Raw genomic sequence first — 19,718 nt, forward strand, 5'->3', positions numbered from 1 at the left:
TTCTTTATTATGAAGCATTGATATGAAATTCTGTTAACTAGACTTAGACAGGGCTTCCCAGGTGGCTCAGTGGTAAAGAAACCCACCTGCCAGTGCAGGAGACATGAGAGACTCGGGTTCAGTCCCTGGGTCAGGGAGATCCCTGAAGGAGGGTATGGCAACCCACTCCAGCCTTCTCGCCTGGAGAATCACTTGGACAGAGGAGTCCATAGGGTCGCAAAGAGTCATACATGACTGAAGCAACTTAGCAGGCACACACACACGCAGAGGTCTGTGTTCTCACCTAGTTGTAGGAATTTTCCCTGTGCTAAGCTCTTCAATGTAAATAAGAGTTTATAATCAGGAAAACAAGACTACCAGGTATATGAAAATGTGCTCAACATTGCTAATATCAGGAAAAGTTGGTCAAAAGCTACATTAAATTTTGCCTCACATCTGTTAGGATGGCTACTATTTTAAAAAAAAAAAGACAACAAATGTCGGTGAGGATGTGGAGGTAAGAAAACCCTTGTACCTGGTTGGTGGGAATAAATATTTGTACAGCTATTACAGAAAACAGAAAGGAGGTTCCTTTAAAAATTAAAAAAAGGAGCAAACTGAAATAGAACTACCTTAGGATCCAGCACCCTACGTCACGGTAGATGCCAAAGAAATGAAGTCAGAACCTCGAAGAGATATCCACACTCCCCTGTCATTGTGATATTATTTGAAATAGTGAAAGTATGAAAACGTGTCTGTTGACAGTTGAGCAGGTAGAAAAATATGGTGTGTATATAAAGACAATAGACTATTACTCAGCCATACAAAGGAAATCCTGCCATTTGTGACAACATGGATGGATCTGGAGAATATTATGCTTATTAAAATATATACACGAGACACAGACAGTCAAATCCACTATGATCTCTCTTAGTGTAGAAGTTAAGAAAATTAAACTCTTAGGACCATAGATCAGAACTGTAATTGTGAGGACTGGTGGTGAGGAAAGTGGGAAATGTTAGTAAAAGGGTACAAACTTTCAGTTATAAAATGAATAAATTCTGGGGATCTAATAAATAGCCTGGTTACTATAGCTAATAATTCTGGTTGTGTTCATGAAATCTGCTGAGAGAGATTTGCTTAACTGTTACTACACACACACACACAAATAGAAAATATGTGAGCTTCCTGATACATTATTTAACTTGACTGTGGTAATCATTCTCCATGTGTATGTGTATTAAATCATCATTTTGTACATCTTTTAAAGACTTTCAAGTGGCACAACACTAATATATGCAGTTTTGTCAATCACTTCAATAAACTGAAAAAAAAAAAAAAAAACAATGAAGCAGTAATTTTCTGCCAGTACAGAACAGAGTTCAAAAACTGTAAAGTGGTCTCACACATAAAACATTTAATTGAGATGGTATTGAAAAAATAACCTTGTATAAGATAAAAAATTTCAAGGGGATTTCTTAAATTTCATTATCATGTAATCATTGACAATGCTGTGCACAAGAATACCATCTTTGTAGTCACCAATGCATTAGATCATGTGCAATTAATTAAACAATATTGATTGAAATTTGACCTCCTCCAAAGGTATGACATGTATACTAAATGACTTCTAGAAGACAACCTCTAATATTTGAGTAAGCCCTGTTTCATGAAGGAGGGAAGACAGAAAATCAAAGATGATAAAGCTCTGAGTATCAAATAAACTGTGTTCTGATTATGAATATTGGTTTTTAATTTAGAATCCAGATGACATAGTCCTGCACTTCACAGGTATTTGTAAATATTCTAAATGAAGGAAATATCTAAAATTGTATTTGAAGAAAATAAGATTTATATAAATGACTCAATTTCTTTATATTTTAATTATTATATATTTTCTTAGAAGGGGAAGGGAATCTCTCATTACATGTTATTTCTAAAGAAGTAGGCTGTATTTAACTAAGATCAAAGATCTTAGATGTATGAACTCTAATGTTCTTGTTTCCTTTCCCTTTTCATGAAGTTTTATAATCTAAGAGTTTATACAGACATGTATAACACAGAAATCAAGGACAAAAAATTGTAAGCAAATAGAATTTGTCACAGTGAGAAATATTGCTGAAGGAACAGGGGTGTATAATCTTAGAAATGAGTTGGTTGAATCCAAAATGTAGACATAGTGCTACATGACAGTTTATGTATTTCCTATTTTTCCAGTCCTCTTTTCGTTTCTCAAAGATATCCAAGCTACATAGAACTGGAAATCTAACCACTGTCTCAAAATTCTTCCTCCTGGGCCTCTCAGATGATCTGGAACTTCAGCCTTTCCTCTTTGGACTCTTCCTGTCCATGTACCTGGTTACTGTGCTGGGGAACCTGCTCATCATCCCGGCCAACACCTCTGACCCTCACCTCCACACCCCCATGTACTTCCTTTCCAACCTGTCCTTGACTAGTATTGGTTTTGTCTCCAACACCATCCCTAAGATGACTGTGAACATCCAAACTAATAGCAGTGTCACCTTCTATGCAGGCTGCCTGACCACAGATCTCTACTTTTATGTTTTTGGGTACATGGATAGTACTCTTCTTACTGTGATGGCCTATGACAGGTTTGTGGCCACCTCTCACCCACTGCACTACATGGTTGTCATGAACCCATGCCTCTGTTGCTCCTTAGTTTTGGTGTCTGTTTTGGTTAGCCTTTTGGATTCTCAGATTCATAATCTGATTGTGTTACAACCTATCTGCTTCAAGGATATAGAAATTTCTAGTTTCTTCTGTGACCCTTCTCTGCTCCTCAACCTTGCCTTTTCTGACACACAAAGAGTATAGTCAGGTGTAGTATTGGTGCCATCTCTGTTTTTCTCCCTACATCAGGAATCTTTTTTTCTTACTATAAAATTCTTGTCTCTTTTCTGAGGATTCCCTCATCAGATGGGATATATAAAGCCTTCTCCACCAGTGATTCTCACCTGACAGTTGTTTGCTTATTTTAAGGAACAAGCCTTGGTGAGTACCTCAGTTCAGCTGTTTAACAATCTCTCAGGAATGATGCAGTGGCCTCAGTGGTATAAACTGTGGTCACCCCCAGCCTGAATCCCTTCATCTACAGAGACATCAAAAGGGCCATGTGCAGGTTCCTCTGCAAAACCTTCTCATCTTAAGATCTGGCCACCCATAGAAAATGTAGCAAAACTAAACCTGGAGATCTGAAAATTTTACCTCTCTCATGATGTCATTTTGCAACTCTTATGACCTACATTCCTTTCTTTGTGTTACACCTGAATATTGCTTCTCTTTTACAGTTTAACATGACAGTAGGGAGTTTTAGGATCCTTTGTATATCACAATCACTCTTTGCCTAAATCTCATTAAATCTACAGAGATTCTATTATGTTTCTTTGGTGGTGAAGCAGCCTCAAAGAATGATTAATTCCCTTAGATGTGTTGAAAATTTACAAGTTTTCCACAATTCTTATGTCTTTTCCATAGTAAATTCTATTTCTATTTTTCAAATCTCTGAGTGCAGTTAGTTATATTTGAGGATGCACGTCACTGTTTCTCAACCTAGGCTTTTATCAAAAACATCTAGCAAATTTAAAACTACTGACCCTGGGTCCCACCACTAGACGGTCTGGTTTAACTGAACTTGGGTGTGGTCTGAGTATGAGTATTTTTTAAAGCACTCAGATGGTTCTAATGTTTGGCCAAGGTTGAGAACTACTGATGTAAGTCTGGTTTTTCCTTCAAAAGTGACCTTTATACTTTGGGTCCTAACTGTTCAGGCACAAATGCTGAAGATACAGAAGAGTCACAGGTCAAAGAGAGAAGACAGGAAAACCTTGCTATAGTAACAAACGATTCTTTTTCCCCATTTTTGCAATAATTTTCTTCTCACAGCTTCTCTACATCATATGCATGGGCTTTGCTCTGGGTTGGGCTTCTCAGAATCACTGCCCTATGTTGTATCTTGTTTTCATCTTACATACTTTCAACAGTGGCCTAAAAATGTCTCTATGCCTTAAAAGTTCAGCTGATTCCTTTACACCCCCCCAAGCCCTTGGTGGAGTAGCTTCTTCCTTCACTTATGATTGCTATATTACTTCTTTGTGTTTTTTTTTAACTTTCAGCCCTTCAATAACTATTTAACCAACTCTCTATGTTAAAGCTTTTCACTAAAATGATTAATTGCATTATTCCTGGCTGACTGCAACTCAGCCATAAAAAATATGACATAATGTCATTTGTAGCAATTTGGATAGACCTAGAGATTGTCATACTGGGTGAAGTATGTCAGAGAAGGACAAATATCATCTGATATCACTTATATGTGGGATCTATAAAAGGGTACAAATGAAGTTATCTACAAAACAGAAATATACTTACAGATGTAGTCAAGAAATGTCTGCTTATCAGAGGGTAAGTGGTAGGGAGAGATAAATTAGAAGGTTGGAACTGACATATAAACACAACTATATCCAAATAGATAGCTATTAAGAACTATGACAAATGAAACTCTACTCAATACACTATAATGAAGCATATAGAATACAATCTAAAAACGAATGGATGTATGTGTAACTGATTCACTGTGGTGTTTACCTGAAACTAACACAACATTGTAAATCAACTCTATTCCAATAAAAATTTTTGAAAAAACACTAATTGGTTTTTCTTTTCTTACTGAATTTTAACTAATGCTGTGGCACTGGGTATAAGTCTGTTGTTATGTACCTGCAATTGGAAGATGCAAAATGTGCCCAGGAAAGACACAAGGTTGTCAAGGGTATATCAGCTTTGGGTATGCAACTGGAGAATAGGTGGTATCATAGTCCAATTGCTATGTGGCTCATGATGCTTTCAGTACATTGAATCACCCAAGTCTTCACAATAAGTTTACCTTGCTTTTCATATCTTTAAGATTGAAAAGAATCTATTATCAGCAAAAGGAGGACTTTTCCTTTTTCTAGAAACAGCCTGGTGAAGACTTCACTTGATTACCCTGCCTTACTGTCCTCTGTAACAATAATTACATCATAGGGCTCCTATTGAGTTGTGCAAGACAAATATCCATCACTTTTTGAGGTGTCATATTTTTTGTATGGTAGTAATCTTGGCTGACTGAACGCTGTGCAGAACTACATTAGTTTACTTTTCATTTTCCCACTTAAGAAAATCATGAACAAGAAACTTTGATAAGAAACTTTGATTTTAAAGAAAAGAATACACTTGACAAGACATTTTCTTATTAGTTTAGGCAAAGAGATATTGCCCAATAAAAGTTATTAAAATCACTAAAATACTATACCTGCATATCCATTAATGCTAACCTAAGTGACAGTGAAAGAATCTTGGAAGGAGCCAAAATAATGCTACTTTGTGTGTGTGTGTGTGTGTGTGTGTGTGTGCACGCGTGCATGTGGTTCTGTGGGTTTAATATCCTGTTTATGTTCTGTTAAACTTATATCACATGGTTTCTTATTAGATCATATTAAATTCTCATAGAAAATGAATATAGGGCATTTTAACTCCATAAATATTATTATAGAAAGTATACACTTGAATAGTAATCCTAGATGTTCTACAATATTCATGAAATGATTTTCTGCAATGTTCACAGCCGGCAAAAAATACATCTTGCTTGTGTGAGTTTAATATTTTACATTCCACAGAGAAGCAAAATCCTATGTCCCACATCTTTCACTGCTTGACTTATTTCAGTTAGCATAATGAACTAACAGAAGCAGAAGAGATTAAGAAGAGGTGACAATTAAGAAAACTGAAATCATATCAAGCATTTTTTTCTGACCACAATGCTATGAGACTACATATCAATTACACAAAAATAACTAAAAAACACAAGCACATGGAGATTTAAAAATATGTTTCTAAATAACCAACAGTTTACTGATGAAACCAAAAGGGAAATAAAAGAATTTCTAGAAACAAATGACAATGAAAACACGACAAATCAAAACCGATGGGATGCAACAAAAGCAGTTCTAAGAGGGAAGTGTATAGCAATACAATCCTACCTCAAGAAACAAGAAAAACATCAACTATACAACCTAATTTTACACATAAAACAACTGGAAAAAGAATAACAGAAAAAAATAGCAGAAGGAAAGAAATCATAAAGATCCAAGCAGAAATAAATTAAAAAGAAATGAAAGAAGCAATAGTAAAGACTAATAAAACTAAAAGTTGGTTCTTTGAGAAGATAAAATTGACAAACCTTTTAGCCAGACTCATCAAGGAAAAAAGAGAGAAGAATCAAATCAACGAAATTAGAAATGAAAAATGGGAGGTTACAATAGACAATGCAGAAATATAAAGGATTGTAAGAGACTATTATGAACAACTATATGGCAATAAAATGAAAACCTGGAAGAAATGGAAAGATTCTTAGAAAAGTTCAATCTTCCAAGACTGCACCAGGAAGAAATAGAAATTATGAACAACCCAATTACAAGCATTGAAATTTCATTGAAATTGAAATCTCCAAAAAAACAAAAGCCCAGGACCAGATGACTTCACAGGAGAATTCTATCAAACATTCAAAGGAGAGCTAATGCCTATCCTTCTAAAACTGTTCCAAAAAATTGCAGAGGAAGGAACACTTCCAAACTCATTCTATGAGGCCACCACAACCTGATACCGAAACCAGACAAAGACAACACAAAATAAAGAAAACTACAGGCTAATATCATTGACGAACATAGATGCAAAAATCCTCAACAAAATTTTAGCAAACAGAATTCAACAACACGTTAAAAAGCTCATACACCATGATCAGCTTGGGTTTATTCCGGGGAGGCAAGGATTCTTCAATATACACAAATCAATCAATGTGATACACTATATTAACAAATTGAAACATAAAAACCATATTATAATCTCCATAGATGCAGAAAAAGCCTTTAACAAAATTCAGCATCCATTTATGATTAAAACCCTTTAAAGAATCAGCATAGAAGGAACCTGCCTCAACACAGTAAGGCCATATATGATAAGCATACAGCAAACATTATTTTCAGTGGTGAAAAACTGAAAGCATTTCCCCTAAAATCAGGAGCAAGACAAGGGGTCCACTTTCACCACTATTATTCAACATAGTTCTGGAAGTCCTAGCTACAGCAGAGAAGAAAAGAAAAAAAAAAAAAAAGGGAATCCTAATCAGAAAAGAAGAAATAAAGCTCTCGCTGTTTGCAGATGACATGATACTGTACATAGAAAACCTAAAGAAACTATCAGAAAATTACTAGAGCTAATCAGTGAATTTAGCAAAGTTGCAGGATACAAAATCAATGCACAGAAATCATTTGCATATCTATATACTAACAATGAAAACTCAGAAAGAGAAACTAAGGAATCAATCCCCTTCACCATTGCAACAAAAATTAAATATCTAGGAATAAGCTTACCTAAGGAGACAAAAGAACTGTACACAGAAAATTATAAGCCACAGATGAAAGAAATCAAAGATGACATAAATAGACAGAGAGATATCCCATGTTCCTGGGTAAGAAGAATCAATGTTATGGAAATGAATATACTACCAAATGGAATCTACAGATTCAATGTGATCCCTATCAAACTACCAATGGCATTTTTCTGGTACTGTTCAGAACTAGAAATTTATATTGTTCTGGTATTTGTTCAGAACTAGAACAAAAAAATTTCACAATTCATAAGGAAACACATAAGACCCCAAATAGCCAAAGCAGTCTTGAGAAAGAAGAATGGAGCTGGAGGAATCAACCTTCCTGACTTCAGATTACAGACTTCATTATTACTTTGTATACTACAAAGCTACAGTCATCAAGACAGTATGGTACTGGCACAAAAACAGAAATATAGGCCAAAGGAATAGGATAGAAAGCCTAGAAATAAACCCATGCATTTATAGGTACCTGATTTTTGACAAAGGAGGCAAGAATATGCAATGGGGCAAAGACAGTCTCATCAATAAATGGTGCTGGGAAAATTGGACAGCTATATGTAGAAGAATGAAATTATAACACTTCCTAACACCATACACAAAGATAAACTCAAAATGGATTAAAGACCAAAATGTAAGATCAGAAACTATAAAACTCTTAAAGGAAAACATAGGCAGACACTTGATGACATGAATCAAAGCAAAGCAAGATCCTCTATGACACACCTCCTAGAGTGATGGAAATAAAAATAAAAGTAAACAAGTGGGACCTGATCAAGCTTAAAAGACTTTACACAGCAGAGGAAACTATAAACAATGTGAAAAGACAACCCTCAGAATGGGAAGGAAAAAAAAAATGGGAGAAAATAATAGCAAATGAAACAACCGACAAAGGATTAATTTCCAAAATTTACAAGTAGCTCATACAACTCAGTACCAGAAAAACAAACAACCCAATCAAAAAGTGGGGGAAAAAAACTTAAACAGACATTTCTCAAAAGAAGACATACAGATGACCAACAAATACATGAAAAGATGCTCAACATCACTCATTATTAGAGAAAGGCAAATCAAAACTACAATGAAATATCACCTCACACCACTCAGAATGGCCATATCAAAAAGTCTACAAACAGAAAATGCTGGAGAGGGTGTGGAGAAAAGGGAATGCTCTTGCACTGTTGGTGGGAATGTAAATTGATATAGCCACTATGGAAGATACTATGGCGATCCCTTTAAAAAATCAGAATAAAAGCACCACATAACCCTGCAATCCCACTCCTAGGCATATACCCTGAGAAAACCAAAATTGAAAAAGACACATGAATCCCATTGTTCATTACAGCACTATTTACAATAGCTACAACATTGAAACAACCTAGATGCCCGTCAACAGATGAATGGATAAAGAAGCTGTGGTACATATACAAAATGGAATATTACTCAACCATAGAAGGAATGCATTTGAGTCAGTTCTAATGAGGTGGATGAACCTAGAACCTATTATACAGAGTGAAGTGAGTCAGAAAGCGAAAGATAAATATCATATACTAATGCATATATGCGGAATCTAGAAAAATGGTACTGAAGAATTTATTTGCAGGGCAGAAATGAAGAAAAAGACATAGAGTTATGGACCTGGGGAGAGGGGAGGAGAGGGTGAGATGTATGGAGCAAGTAACATGGAAACTTACCTTACCATATATAAAATAGATAGCCAATGAGAATTTGCTATATGTCTCAGGAAAATCAAACAGGGGCTCTATATCAACTTAGTGGCATGGGGAAGGAGATGAAAGGGAAGTTCAAAAGGGAGGGGATATATATATATATACATCTGTGGCTGATTCATGTTAAGGTTTAAAAGAAAACAACAAAATTTGGTAAGGCAATTATCCTTCAATTAAAAATAAATAAATATTTTTTTAAAGAAGAGGTGGCAAGAATACACAGAAGAATTGTATTAAAAAGGTCTTAATGACCTGGATAACCTTGATGGTGTGGCCCTCACCTAGAACCAGACATCCTGGAGTGTGAAGTCAAGTGAACCTTAGGAAGCATTACAGCTAACAAAGTTAGTGGAACTGATGGAATTCCAGCTGAGCTGTTTCAAATCCTAAAAGATGACACTGTTAAAGTGCTACCCTCACTCATTTGGAAAACTTAGCAATGGCCACAGGGTTGGAAAAGGTCAGTTTTCATGTCAATTGCAAAGAAGGGCAATGCCTAAGAATGTTCAAACTACTGCACAATTGTGCTCATTGCACCTGCTAGTAAGGTAATGCTCAAAAGCCTTCAAGCTAGACTTCAGCAGTACATGAACCAAGAATTCTGGATGGACAAGCTGAATTTAGGAAAGACAAAGGAACCAGAGATCAATTTGTTATAGACAAAACAAGGGAATTACAGAAAACTATCTATTTCTGCTTCATTGACTATGTTAGAGTCTTTACTTCATGAATCACAAGAAAACTGTTAAAAATTCTTGAAGAGATTGGAATACCAGACCACCTTAGCTGCCTCCTGAGAAAACCTGTATGTAGGACAAGAAGCAATAGTTAGAACTGGACATAGAAAAATGGACTGTTTCAAAATTGGGAAAGGAACACATCAAGGCTATATGTTGTCACTCTATACACCGTGAACATCATACAAAATGCCAGGCTGGATGACTCACAAGCTGGAAACAGGATTGCCAGGACAAATATCTACAACCTCAGATATGCAGAGGACACCACCCTAAATGCAGAAAGCAAAGAGGAACTAAAGAGCCTCTTAATGAAGGTGAAAGAGGAACATGAAAAAGCTGGTTTAACACTCAACATGCAAAAAACTAAGATCATGGCATCTGGTCCCATCACTTCCTGGCAAATATATGGGGAAACAATGGAAACAGTGACAGATTTTCTTTTCCTGGGCTCTAAAATCATTCCTGACAGTGACTGCAGTCATGAGATTAAAAGACATTTGTTCCTTGGAAGGAAAGCTATGACAGAGTGAGACAACATATTGAAAAGCAGAGAAATCACTTTGCTAACAAAGGTCCATATAGTCAAAGCTATGGTTTTTCCAGTAGTTATATGTGGATGTGAGAGTTGGACAGTAAAGAAGGCTGAGTGCTGAAGAATTGATGCTTTCACACTGTGGTTTTTAGAGAAGACTTTTGAGAGTCCTTTGAACTGCTAGGAGATCAAACCCATTAATCCTAAAGGAAATCGATCCTGAATATTCACTGAAAGGACTGATGCTGATGCTGAAGCTGAAGCTCAAATACTTGGGCCACCTGACATGAAGAGCTGACGCATTAGAAAATACCTTGACACTGGTAAAGATTGAAGGCAGGAGAATGGGATGACAGAGGATGAGATGATTGGATGGCATCACCAACTCAAAAGACCTGAGTTTGAGCAAGCTTTGGGAGATGGTGAAGGACAGGGAAGCCTGTTGCATGTTGCCTGTTGCATGAAGCCATGCTGCAGTTCATGGGGTCACAAACAGTCAGACATGACCAGGCAGCTGAACAACAGCAACATCGGGGCAGCCCATAATCATCTCTACTGAGTTGCTGTTTGGTCATGGGTACTTCCCTGGTGGCTCGGATGGTAAAAGTGTCTGCCAATAGTGCGGGAGACTACAGTTCAATCCCTGGGTTGGGAAGATCCTCTGGAGAAGGAAATGGCAACCCACTCCAGTACTCTTGCCTGGAAAATCCCATGGACGGAGGATACAGTCCATGCGGTCACAAAGAGTCGGACACTACTGAGAGACTTCACTTCAGTACTCATCATGATAGAAGGTATTGAGAACTGGGAAAAGAACAAGACATACAACACATTTTATGGGACAAACATAACTACCTTGGTTTTCATGTCTCATGCCCTATAAATTCATCTTTGTCTTTGACCCTTGAATCTTATTCCTTGCTCTCAGTATGAAAGCATTTCAGTTTAGTGATACTTTTTTTGCCAAGAACTAAATATTTAAATACCACAGCCCCCAGTTTCTTCCTCTCATATCTGCCTGTGCATATCTGCAATGTGATCTCCCTTAAAAATACCCTCTGTCAGTTGTTCATACCTGGTTGCATAACATTCTTTCCTCCATATCCAATCAGATAGGGCTTAAATTAAAGATTTTTTCATATCACTTAGTGACAAACCAACCTCCGCATCCCTCAAGAGAGTGCACTCTTTCACGAAGATTGTATAGACAGAACTGAGAAGGTTACATTCCACCACTCTCCACATACATCCCACTTTATCCACTAGGAAAAATCGGTAAGCCAAATCCACATAGTATTAAAGTCTTCAAGAGCTGAGACCACAAAGAAACCAAGAGAAAATATATCCAGATTTGAATGGATTCCATTAGAATTAGCAGAAATTAGAAACAAGAGGAACATAACATGTGGAAATTTGTTATATCTGTTCATGCAATAACTGCAGGTTGTCCTGATGCTGATGGAGGGACTCTCCATCAAACCAGGGGTCTACATGAGACAGCATGACTGGAAGCTGTTGAGTCGGGTCTGCAGAAGTACCAAGTGGAGAGGAAAGTCTACCAATTTCTAGTTTGTTTCCAGGGATTTTTTTTGTTCAGATCATGTTGGTGCAGTGAATCTGGGAATATACAGCAAAGCAGATGGGCAAGACCTGACCCCTGAAGGGTTTGGGGCACAAATTCCTTATAGAAGATAAGGCCTGTGTGGTGGGCAGGATCTGAGATGCTCTCACTGATTCCAGCTCCTGGTTTTAATTCTGTTGTGTGTTTCCTCCCATTGACTGTGGGTCGAAGTAAACAAATGAAAGTACATTTTCTTTAGAGACAATTATTAACTCTGAAAATGGAAAGTGTAATGCATCATTGGTCTAGACCTCATGCTCCATAGATTTCACAATTGATACAAGGGATTTCAACATATCAAAATTACACATTGAGTGGTAAGTTGAGATAAAAAGGTCTGATGTTATATTAAGATCCTGCATCTTGGAGGTAAGAAGCAAGAGTACATGGAATTTCCTCCTGAGATTAAAAGGGACCCAGACCTATCCCAAGACATTCACTTTTCTCCTTTTCCTTTTCCATTAATATTAACAAGTCCCCAGAGTTTGGGACAACATGGACCAACTGACTAATGATGATCTGTGAGCATTGAGCCCTAAGGTCATACCATTGTAAATAATTAGCCAGTGCCTCCAGCTAATTAATTTGCCTGTTCTAGTACTCTGGCTCCACACTTATGTCCCCATCCTTTGTAGGAACCTGCTTCAGAAGGTCCAGCCTGAGTCTGTCTCCCTGCCCATCCTGAGGAGGGACCCTAAGACTTCATCACACACCAGGCAGGAGAGGGACAGTGAGTCTGTGCTTCTTGATCATGCTCCAGCAGAGATGCAGTCCAGCCCAGTAAGTGCTGAGGGAGACAGTGAAAGTTAAGGGAGTTTGGGAGCATGGTTTTTTCCACAACAAGACAAACGTAACAGTTGAGATATACAGATGGGAATGAATTGATTCTTGTTGTTCAGTATATCAGTTGTGTTGGATTTTTTTAACCCCATGGACTGCAGCATGCCAGGCTTCCCTGTCCTTCACCATCTCCCAGAGCTTGCTCAAACTCATGTCCCTTGTGTAGGTGATGCCATCCAGCCATCTCTGCATAGAATGTCCAACCATCTCTCCATCCTCTGTTGTCCCCTTCTCCTCCTGTTTTCAATCTTTCCCAGCATTAGGGTGATTCTAATAAGTCAGCTATTTGAATCAGGTGGCCAAAGTATTGGCACTTCAGCTTCAGCATCAATGACTATTGACTAATGACTATTAAGGACTATTCAGGACTGATTTCCTTTAGGATTGACTGGTTTGATCTCCTTGTTGTCTGTCCAGGGGACTCTCAAGAGCCTTCTCCGACACCACAGTTCAACAGCATCAATTCTTTGGCGCTCGGCCTTCTTGATGGGCCAATTCTCACGTCCATACATGAATACTGGAAAAACCACAGCTTTGACTATATGGACCTTTGTCCACAAAGCAATGTCTCTTCTTTTTAACATGCTATCGAGATTTATCATATCTTTCTTCCTGAGGAGCAAGCATCTTTTAATTGCATGGCTGTAGTCACTGCCACAATTATTTTAGAGCCCAAGAAAATAAAGTCTATCACTGTTCCCGTTGTTTCCCCATTCACTTGCCATGAAGCAACAGTAACAGATGCAATGATCTTAGTTTTTTGCGTGTTGAGGTGTTTTTTTTCCTTTTTTTCCCCATTTATTTTTATTAGCTGGAGGTTAATTACTTTACAATATTGTAGTGGGTTTTGCCACACATTGACATGAATCAGCCATGGATTTACATGTATTTCCCATCCCGATCCCCCCTCCCACCTCCTTCCCCATCCCATCCCTCTGGGTCTTCCCAGTGCACCATAAAGCATGTTGAGTTTTAAGCCAGCTTTTTTAATCTCCTCTTTCACTTTCATCAAGATGCTTTTCAGTTAGTCTTTGCTTTCTGCGTTTAGGGTGGTGTCATCTGCATTCTGAGGTTACTGATATTTCTGTTGGCAATCTTAATTCCAGCTTGTGCTTCATCCAGCCCCGCATTTTGCATGATGTTCACGGTAAGTATAATATAAGTTAAATAAGCAGGGTGACAATATACAGCTTTGATGTACTCCTTTCCCAATTGGGAACCAGTCCATTGTTCCATGTCTGGTTCTAACTGTTGCTTCTTGACCTGCATACAGGTTTCCCAGGAGGCAGTTACTGGGTGATCTGGTATTCCCATCTCCAAGAATTTTCCAGTTTGCTGTGATCCACATAGTCAAAGGCTTTAGCATAGCCAATGAAGCAGAAGTAGATGTTTTTTGTTATTCCCTTGCTTTTTCTATATTCCAATAGATATTGACAAATTGATCTCTGGTTCCTCGTTTCTAGTCACCAGTCCAGGTTCGATGCATGATACAGGGTGCTTGGGGCTGGTGCACTGGGATGACCAGAGGGATGGGATGGGGAGAGAGGTGGGAGGGGAGTTCAGGATGGGGAACACATGTAAACCTGTGGCAGATTCATGCCAATGTATAGTAAATCCAATACAATATTGTAAAGTAATTGGCCTCCAATTAAAATAAATAAATTTATATTTAAAAAAATAATAAATCCAGCTTGTACATCTACAAGTTCTTGGCTCATGTACTGCTGAAGCCTAGCTTGAAGGATTTTGACCATCACCTTGCTAGCCTGTGAAATGAGTGCATTTGTATGTTAGTTTGAACATTCTTTGGCATTTCCCTTCTTTAGGATTATGTTTCCCTGAAGGCTCAGTTGGTAAAGAAACTGCCTACAATGCATGAGACTCAGGTTTGATCCCTGGGCTGAAAAGATCCCTGGAGAAGGGAATGGCAGCCCACTCCAGTACTCTTGCCTGGAGAATGCCAAGAGCAGAGGAGCCTGACAGGTCACAGTTCATGGGGTCACTAAGAGTTGGACACAACTGAGCAACTAAATCTTTTAGCATTTCTTTGGGATTGGGATGAAAACTAACCTTTTCAGTCTTGTGGCTACTGCTGAGTTTTCCAAATTTGCTGGCATATTGATTGCAGCACTTTAACAGCATCCTCTTTTAGGATTTGAAATAGCTAAGTTAGAATTTAAACAACTTCACTAACTTTTTCATAGTGATACTTCTTAAGGCCCACTTGATTTCACATTCCAGAATGTCTGGCTCTAGTTGGATGACTATACCATCCTGGTCATTTGGTCATTAAGACCTTTTTTGCACAGTTCTTCTGTGTATTCTTGCCACCTCTTCTAAACACCTTCTGCTTCTGTTCAGTTCAGTTCATGTCAGTCGGTCAGTCATGTCCGACTCTTTGTGACCCCATGAATTGCAGCACACCAGGCCTCCCTGTTCATCACAAACTCCCGGAGTTTACTCAAGCTCCTGTCCATCGGGTCGGTGATGCTATCCAGCCATCTCATCCTCTGTCATCCCCTCCTCCTCCTGCCCCCAATCCCTCCCATCATCAGGGTCTTTTCCAATGAGTCAACTCTTCGCATGAGGTGGCCAAAGTACTGGAGTTTCAGCTTCAGCGTCAGTCCTTCCAGTGAACACCCAGGACTGATCTCCTTTAGGATGGACTGGTTGAATCTCCCTGCTTCTGTTAGGTCCATACAGTTTCTGACCTTTACTGTGCCCACTTTTGCATGAAATGTTCCCTTGGCAGCTATAATTCTTCTGAAGAGATCTCTAGTCTTTCCCATTCTATTGTTTTCTCCTATTTTTTTTAATTTTCATTAATTTTTATTAGTTGGAGGCTAATTACTTTACAATATTGTAGTGGTTTTTGCCCCACATTGACATGAATCAGCCATGGATTTACACGTGTTCCCCATCCTGAACCCCCCTCCCACCTCCCTCCCCATCCCATCCCTCTGGGTCATCCCAGTGCACCAGCCCCAAGCACTTGTCTCGTGCATCCAACATGGACTGGTCCCTACTTCTTTGCATTGTTCACTTAGGAAGGCCTTCTTATCTCTCCTTGCTATTCTTTGGAACTCTGTATTCAGATGGCTGTTTATTCCTTATTTCCTTTGCCTTTTGCATCTCTACTTTTTTCAGCTATTTGTAAGGCCTCCTCAGACAACCATCTGACTTTTTGCATTTCTTTTTCTTGGGAGTACTTTTGATCACTGCCTCCTCTACAATGTTACAAACCTCCATCCATGGTTCTTCAGGCATGCTGTCTATCAAATCTTATCCCTTGAATCTATTTGTCCCTTTCACTGTATAATCATAAGGGATTTGATTTAGGCCATACCTAAATGGCCCCATAGTTTTCCCTACTTTCTTCAATTTAAGTCTGAATTTTTCAGTGGATACAGTGGTACATGCCATTTTCTCATTATCTTTCTTCCAAACTCTTTTCTTTTTCAAAGGTGTCCAAGATACATACAGCCACAAAATCCAACAGAGAATCTAACCAGTGTCTCAGAATTCTTCCTCCTGGGCCTCTCAGATGATCCAGAACTGCAGCCTTTGCTCTGTATCCTGTTTCTGTCCACGTACCTGGTCACTGTGCTGGGAAACCTGCTCATCATCCAGGCCGTCACCTCTGACCCCCACCTCCACACCCCCATGTACTTCTTCCTCTCCACCCTGTCCTTGGCTGACATTGGTTTCATCTCCACCACGGTTCCCAAGATGATTGTGAACATCCTAACTCACAGTAGAGTCATCTCCTGTGAAGGTTGCCTGACTCAGATGTCTATTTTTATCCTTTTTGGAGGCATGGACTGTACGCTTCTGACTGCTATGGCCTATGACCGGTTTGTGGCCATCTGTCATCCACTGCATTACATGGCTATCATGAACCCACACCTCTGTGGCTTCTTAGTTTTGGTGTCTTTTTTGGTTAGCCTTTTGGAGTCCCAGGTGCACAATTTGATTGTGTTACAACTTACCTGCTTCAAGGATGTGGAAATTTCTAATTTCTTCTGTGACCCTTCTCTGCTCCTCGACCTATCCTGTTCTGACATGGTCACCAATAACATAGTCATGTATTTTGTTGGTACCATCTTCGGCTTTCTCCCTTTATCAGGAATCTTTTTCTCTTACTATAAAATTCTTTCTTCCATTCTGAGAATCCCCTCAACAGGTGGGAAATATAAAGCCTTCTCCACCTGTGGCTCCCACCTGGCAGTTGTTTGCTTATTTTATGGAACAAGCCTTGGGGTGTACCTCATCTCAGCCATCTCACAACCTCCCAGGAAGGATGTGACAGCATCAGTGGTGTACACTGTGGTCACCCCCATGCTGAACCCCTTCATCTACAGTCTTAGGAACAGAGACATCAAAAGGGCCATGTGGAAGTTGCTCAGCAAAATACTGTCATCTTAGTACCTGTGCCACCCACTTGGACTGTATAAGGTTGAAAAATGTAGCAAAATTAACATCTAAGCCTAAAAGTTCCACCTCTCTCAGGACATCATTTGTGTAGCCCTTATGGCTTCACTTCTCTTCCTTAACAGCTTAATTATTACTCCTTTTTTAGGTCCTTATCTGACCATTTGAGAGTTCTATCATCCTTTGTATGTCATATTCACTTTTTGACTGAATATTGTTATATTTACAGAGATTTTATAGTTCCTAATTTGTAGCCCAAGCATCCTCAAAATATAAATAACTCCCTTTCATTTATATATTACATATGTAAAATAAATAGCAAGTAAGAATTTGCTATGTGACACCAGGAGCTCAACCCAGTGCTCTGTGACAATCTAGAGGGGTGGAATGGGATGGGAGATGGGACGGGGGCTCCAGAGGGAGGGGACATATGTATACCTATGACTGATTCATGTTGATGAATGGCAGAAGCCAACACAATATTGTAAAGCAATTATCCTCTAAGGAAAAAACAAAAAAGTATATATGTCAAAGAGCCATAAGCAAGTAAAAATTAGCTTTCATATATTTTTACATTGTTCTTCAGGTTTTAGTTCTCAACTTTGTAACTACCTCATGTATTGTGGTATAGTGGCTAATAAAAATAAAATCTTTAAAATTTTTTCTTTTAATACATTGAAAGTTTACAATTCTTCCACAGCTCTTACGTAATTTCTGTGTGTATGTGCCTAGTTGCTTCATTTGTGTCTGACTCTTTGGGACCCCAAAGAGTATACTGTAGCCCATCAGACTCCTCTGTCCATGGGGATTCTCCAAGCAAGAATACTGGAGTGTGTTGCCATGCCCTCCTCCAGGGAATCTTCCCAACACAGGGATTGAACCCAGGTCTCCTGTACTGCAGATGGATTCTTTACCATCTGAACCACCAGGGAAGCCTGTGTATTTTCCATAGTAAATGCTATTTTTCACATCTCTGCATGCAGTTATGTGTGAGGATACCTGTCACTGTTTCTCAACCTTGGCTTTTTTTTTTTTAAATCATCTGGAAGTTTAAAAATTCTGACCCCTGTCTTTTCACCTTGCTTATAGTTTCCTTTGTTGTGCAAAAGCCTTTAAGTTTCATTAGGTCCCATTTGTTTATTTTTGCTTTTATTTCCAGTACTCTGGGAGGTGGGTCATGGAGGATCCTGCTGTGATTTATGTCGGAGAGTGTTTTGCCTATGTTTTCCTCTAGGAGTTTTTAGTTTCTGGTCTTACGTTTAGATATTCAATCCATTTTGAGTTTATTTTTGTGTATGGTGTTAGAAAGTGTTCTAGTTTCATTCTTTTACAAGTGGTTGATCAGTTTTCCTAGCACCACTTGTTAAAGAGATTGCCTTTTCTTCATTGTATATTCTTGCCTCCTTTGTTGAAGATAAGGTGGCCATAGGTGAGACAGCAAGAGACAGAGATGTATAGAACAGTCTTTTGGACTCTGTGGGAGAGGGCAAGGGTGGGATGATTTGGGAGAATGGCATTGAAACATGTATATTATCATATGTGAAACAAATCGCCAGTCCAGGTTCGATGCATGATACAGGGTACTTGGAGTTGGCGCAGAGGGATGGGATGGGTAGGGAGGTGGGAGGGGGGCTCAGGATGGGGAACACACATGCACCCACGGCAGATTCATGTCAATGTATGGCAAAACCACTACAATATTGTAAAGTAATTAGCCTCCAATTAAAATAAATAAATTCATATTTAAAAGATAAAATAAAATAAAAAAATTTTTAATCCTTCCTTAAGCTTTTTAATTATACATAGGATTGTTTGTTTCACTACTGTCTCAGTTAAATGTCTGATGTGAGAAACCAATGTACTATTTTTGGGTTTTATTCTGTGCTGGCAGAACAATACAACTTCATTGTCATTTCATCAGTTTACTGAAGTGATTGACAAAACTGCATATATTTGAGTTGCGCCACATGAAGGTTTTCTAAAGGTGTACAAAGTGATGATTTAATACAGAGGGACCTTGGGGATGATTACAGTCAAGCTAATTAGCATACCTGTCACCTCACAGAGTTCCTATTTGTGTGTATAGAAACAGTTAAGTAGATCTCTATTAGCAGATTTTAAGAAAACAACCAGAATTATTAGCTGGTTTTTTTTATTTATTCATCTATCAATAGACACTTATCTGTATTTTCACTGTTTCAAATGACAGCACAATGACAAGGAAACGAACATATCTCTTTGAGGTTCTGATTTATCTCGTTGGCATCTACCTTGAAGTAGGGCTGCTGGAGCCTATGGTAGATCTATTTCAATTAGTTTCAGTTTTTAATTTTTAAGGAACCTCCGTTCTGTTTTCTATAATGGCTGTACCAATATTCATGCTCACTGATCAGGTGCAAGT

General features: G+C 38.5%; 1 protein-coding gene and 1 pseudogene across 1 annotated transcript; both read left to right on the forward strand.

Moving 5' to 3' along the window:
• Window positions 1-2,328: 2,328 nt before the first annotated feature.
• Window positions 2,329-3,146, forward strand: LOC136156487 (olfactory receptor 7E178-like; annotated as a pseudogene).
• A 9,395-nt stretch (window positions 3,147-12,541) lies between these two features.
• On the forward strand, window positions 12,542-19,363 carry LOC136156503 (olfactory receptor 7E178-like). Its single transcript, XM_065919102.1, has 3 exons — window positions 12,542-12,567; window positions 16,351-17,286; window positions 19,291-19,363. The coding sequence occupies exons 1-3, from the start codon at window positions 12,542-12,544 to the stop codon at window positions 19,361-19,363; spliced, it is 1,035 nt and encodes a 344-aa protein (XP_065775174.1).
• Window positions 19,364-19,718: the final 355 nt, after the last annotated feature.

This window comes from Muntiacus reevesi, chromosome 1 (assembly GCF_963930625.1).
Source record: "Muntiacus reevesi chromosome 1, mMunRee1.1, whole genome shotgun sequence".
In the NCBI taxonomy this organism is placed as follows: domain Eukaryota; kingdom Metazoa; phylum Chordata; class Mammalia; order Artiodactyla; family Cervidae; genus Muntiacus; species Muntiacus reevesi.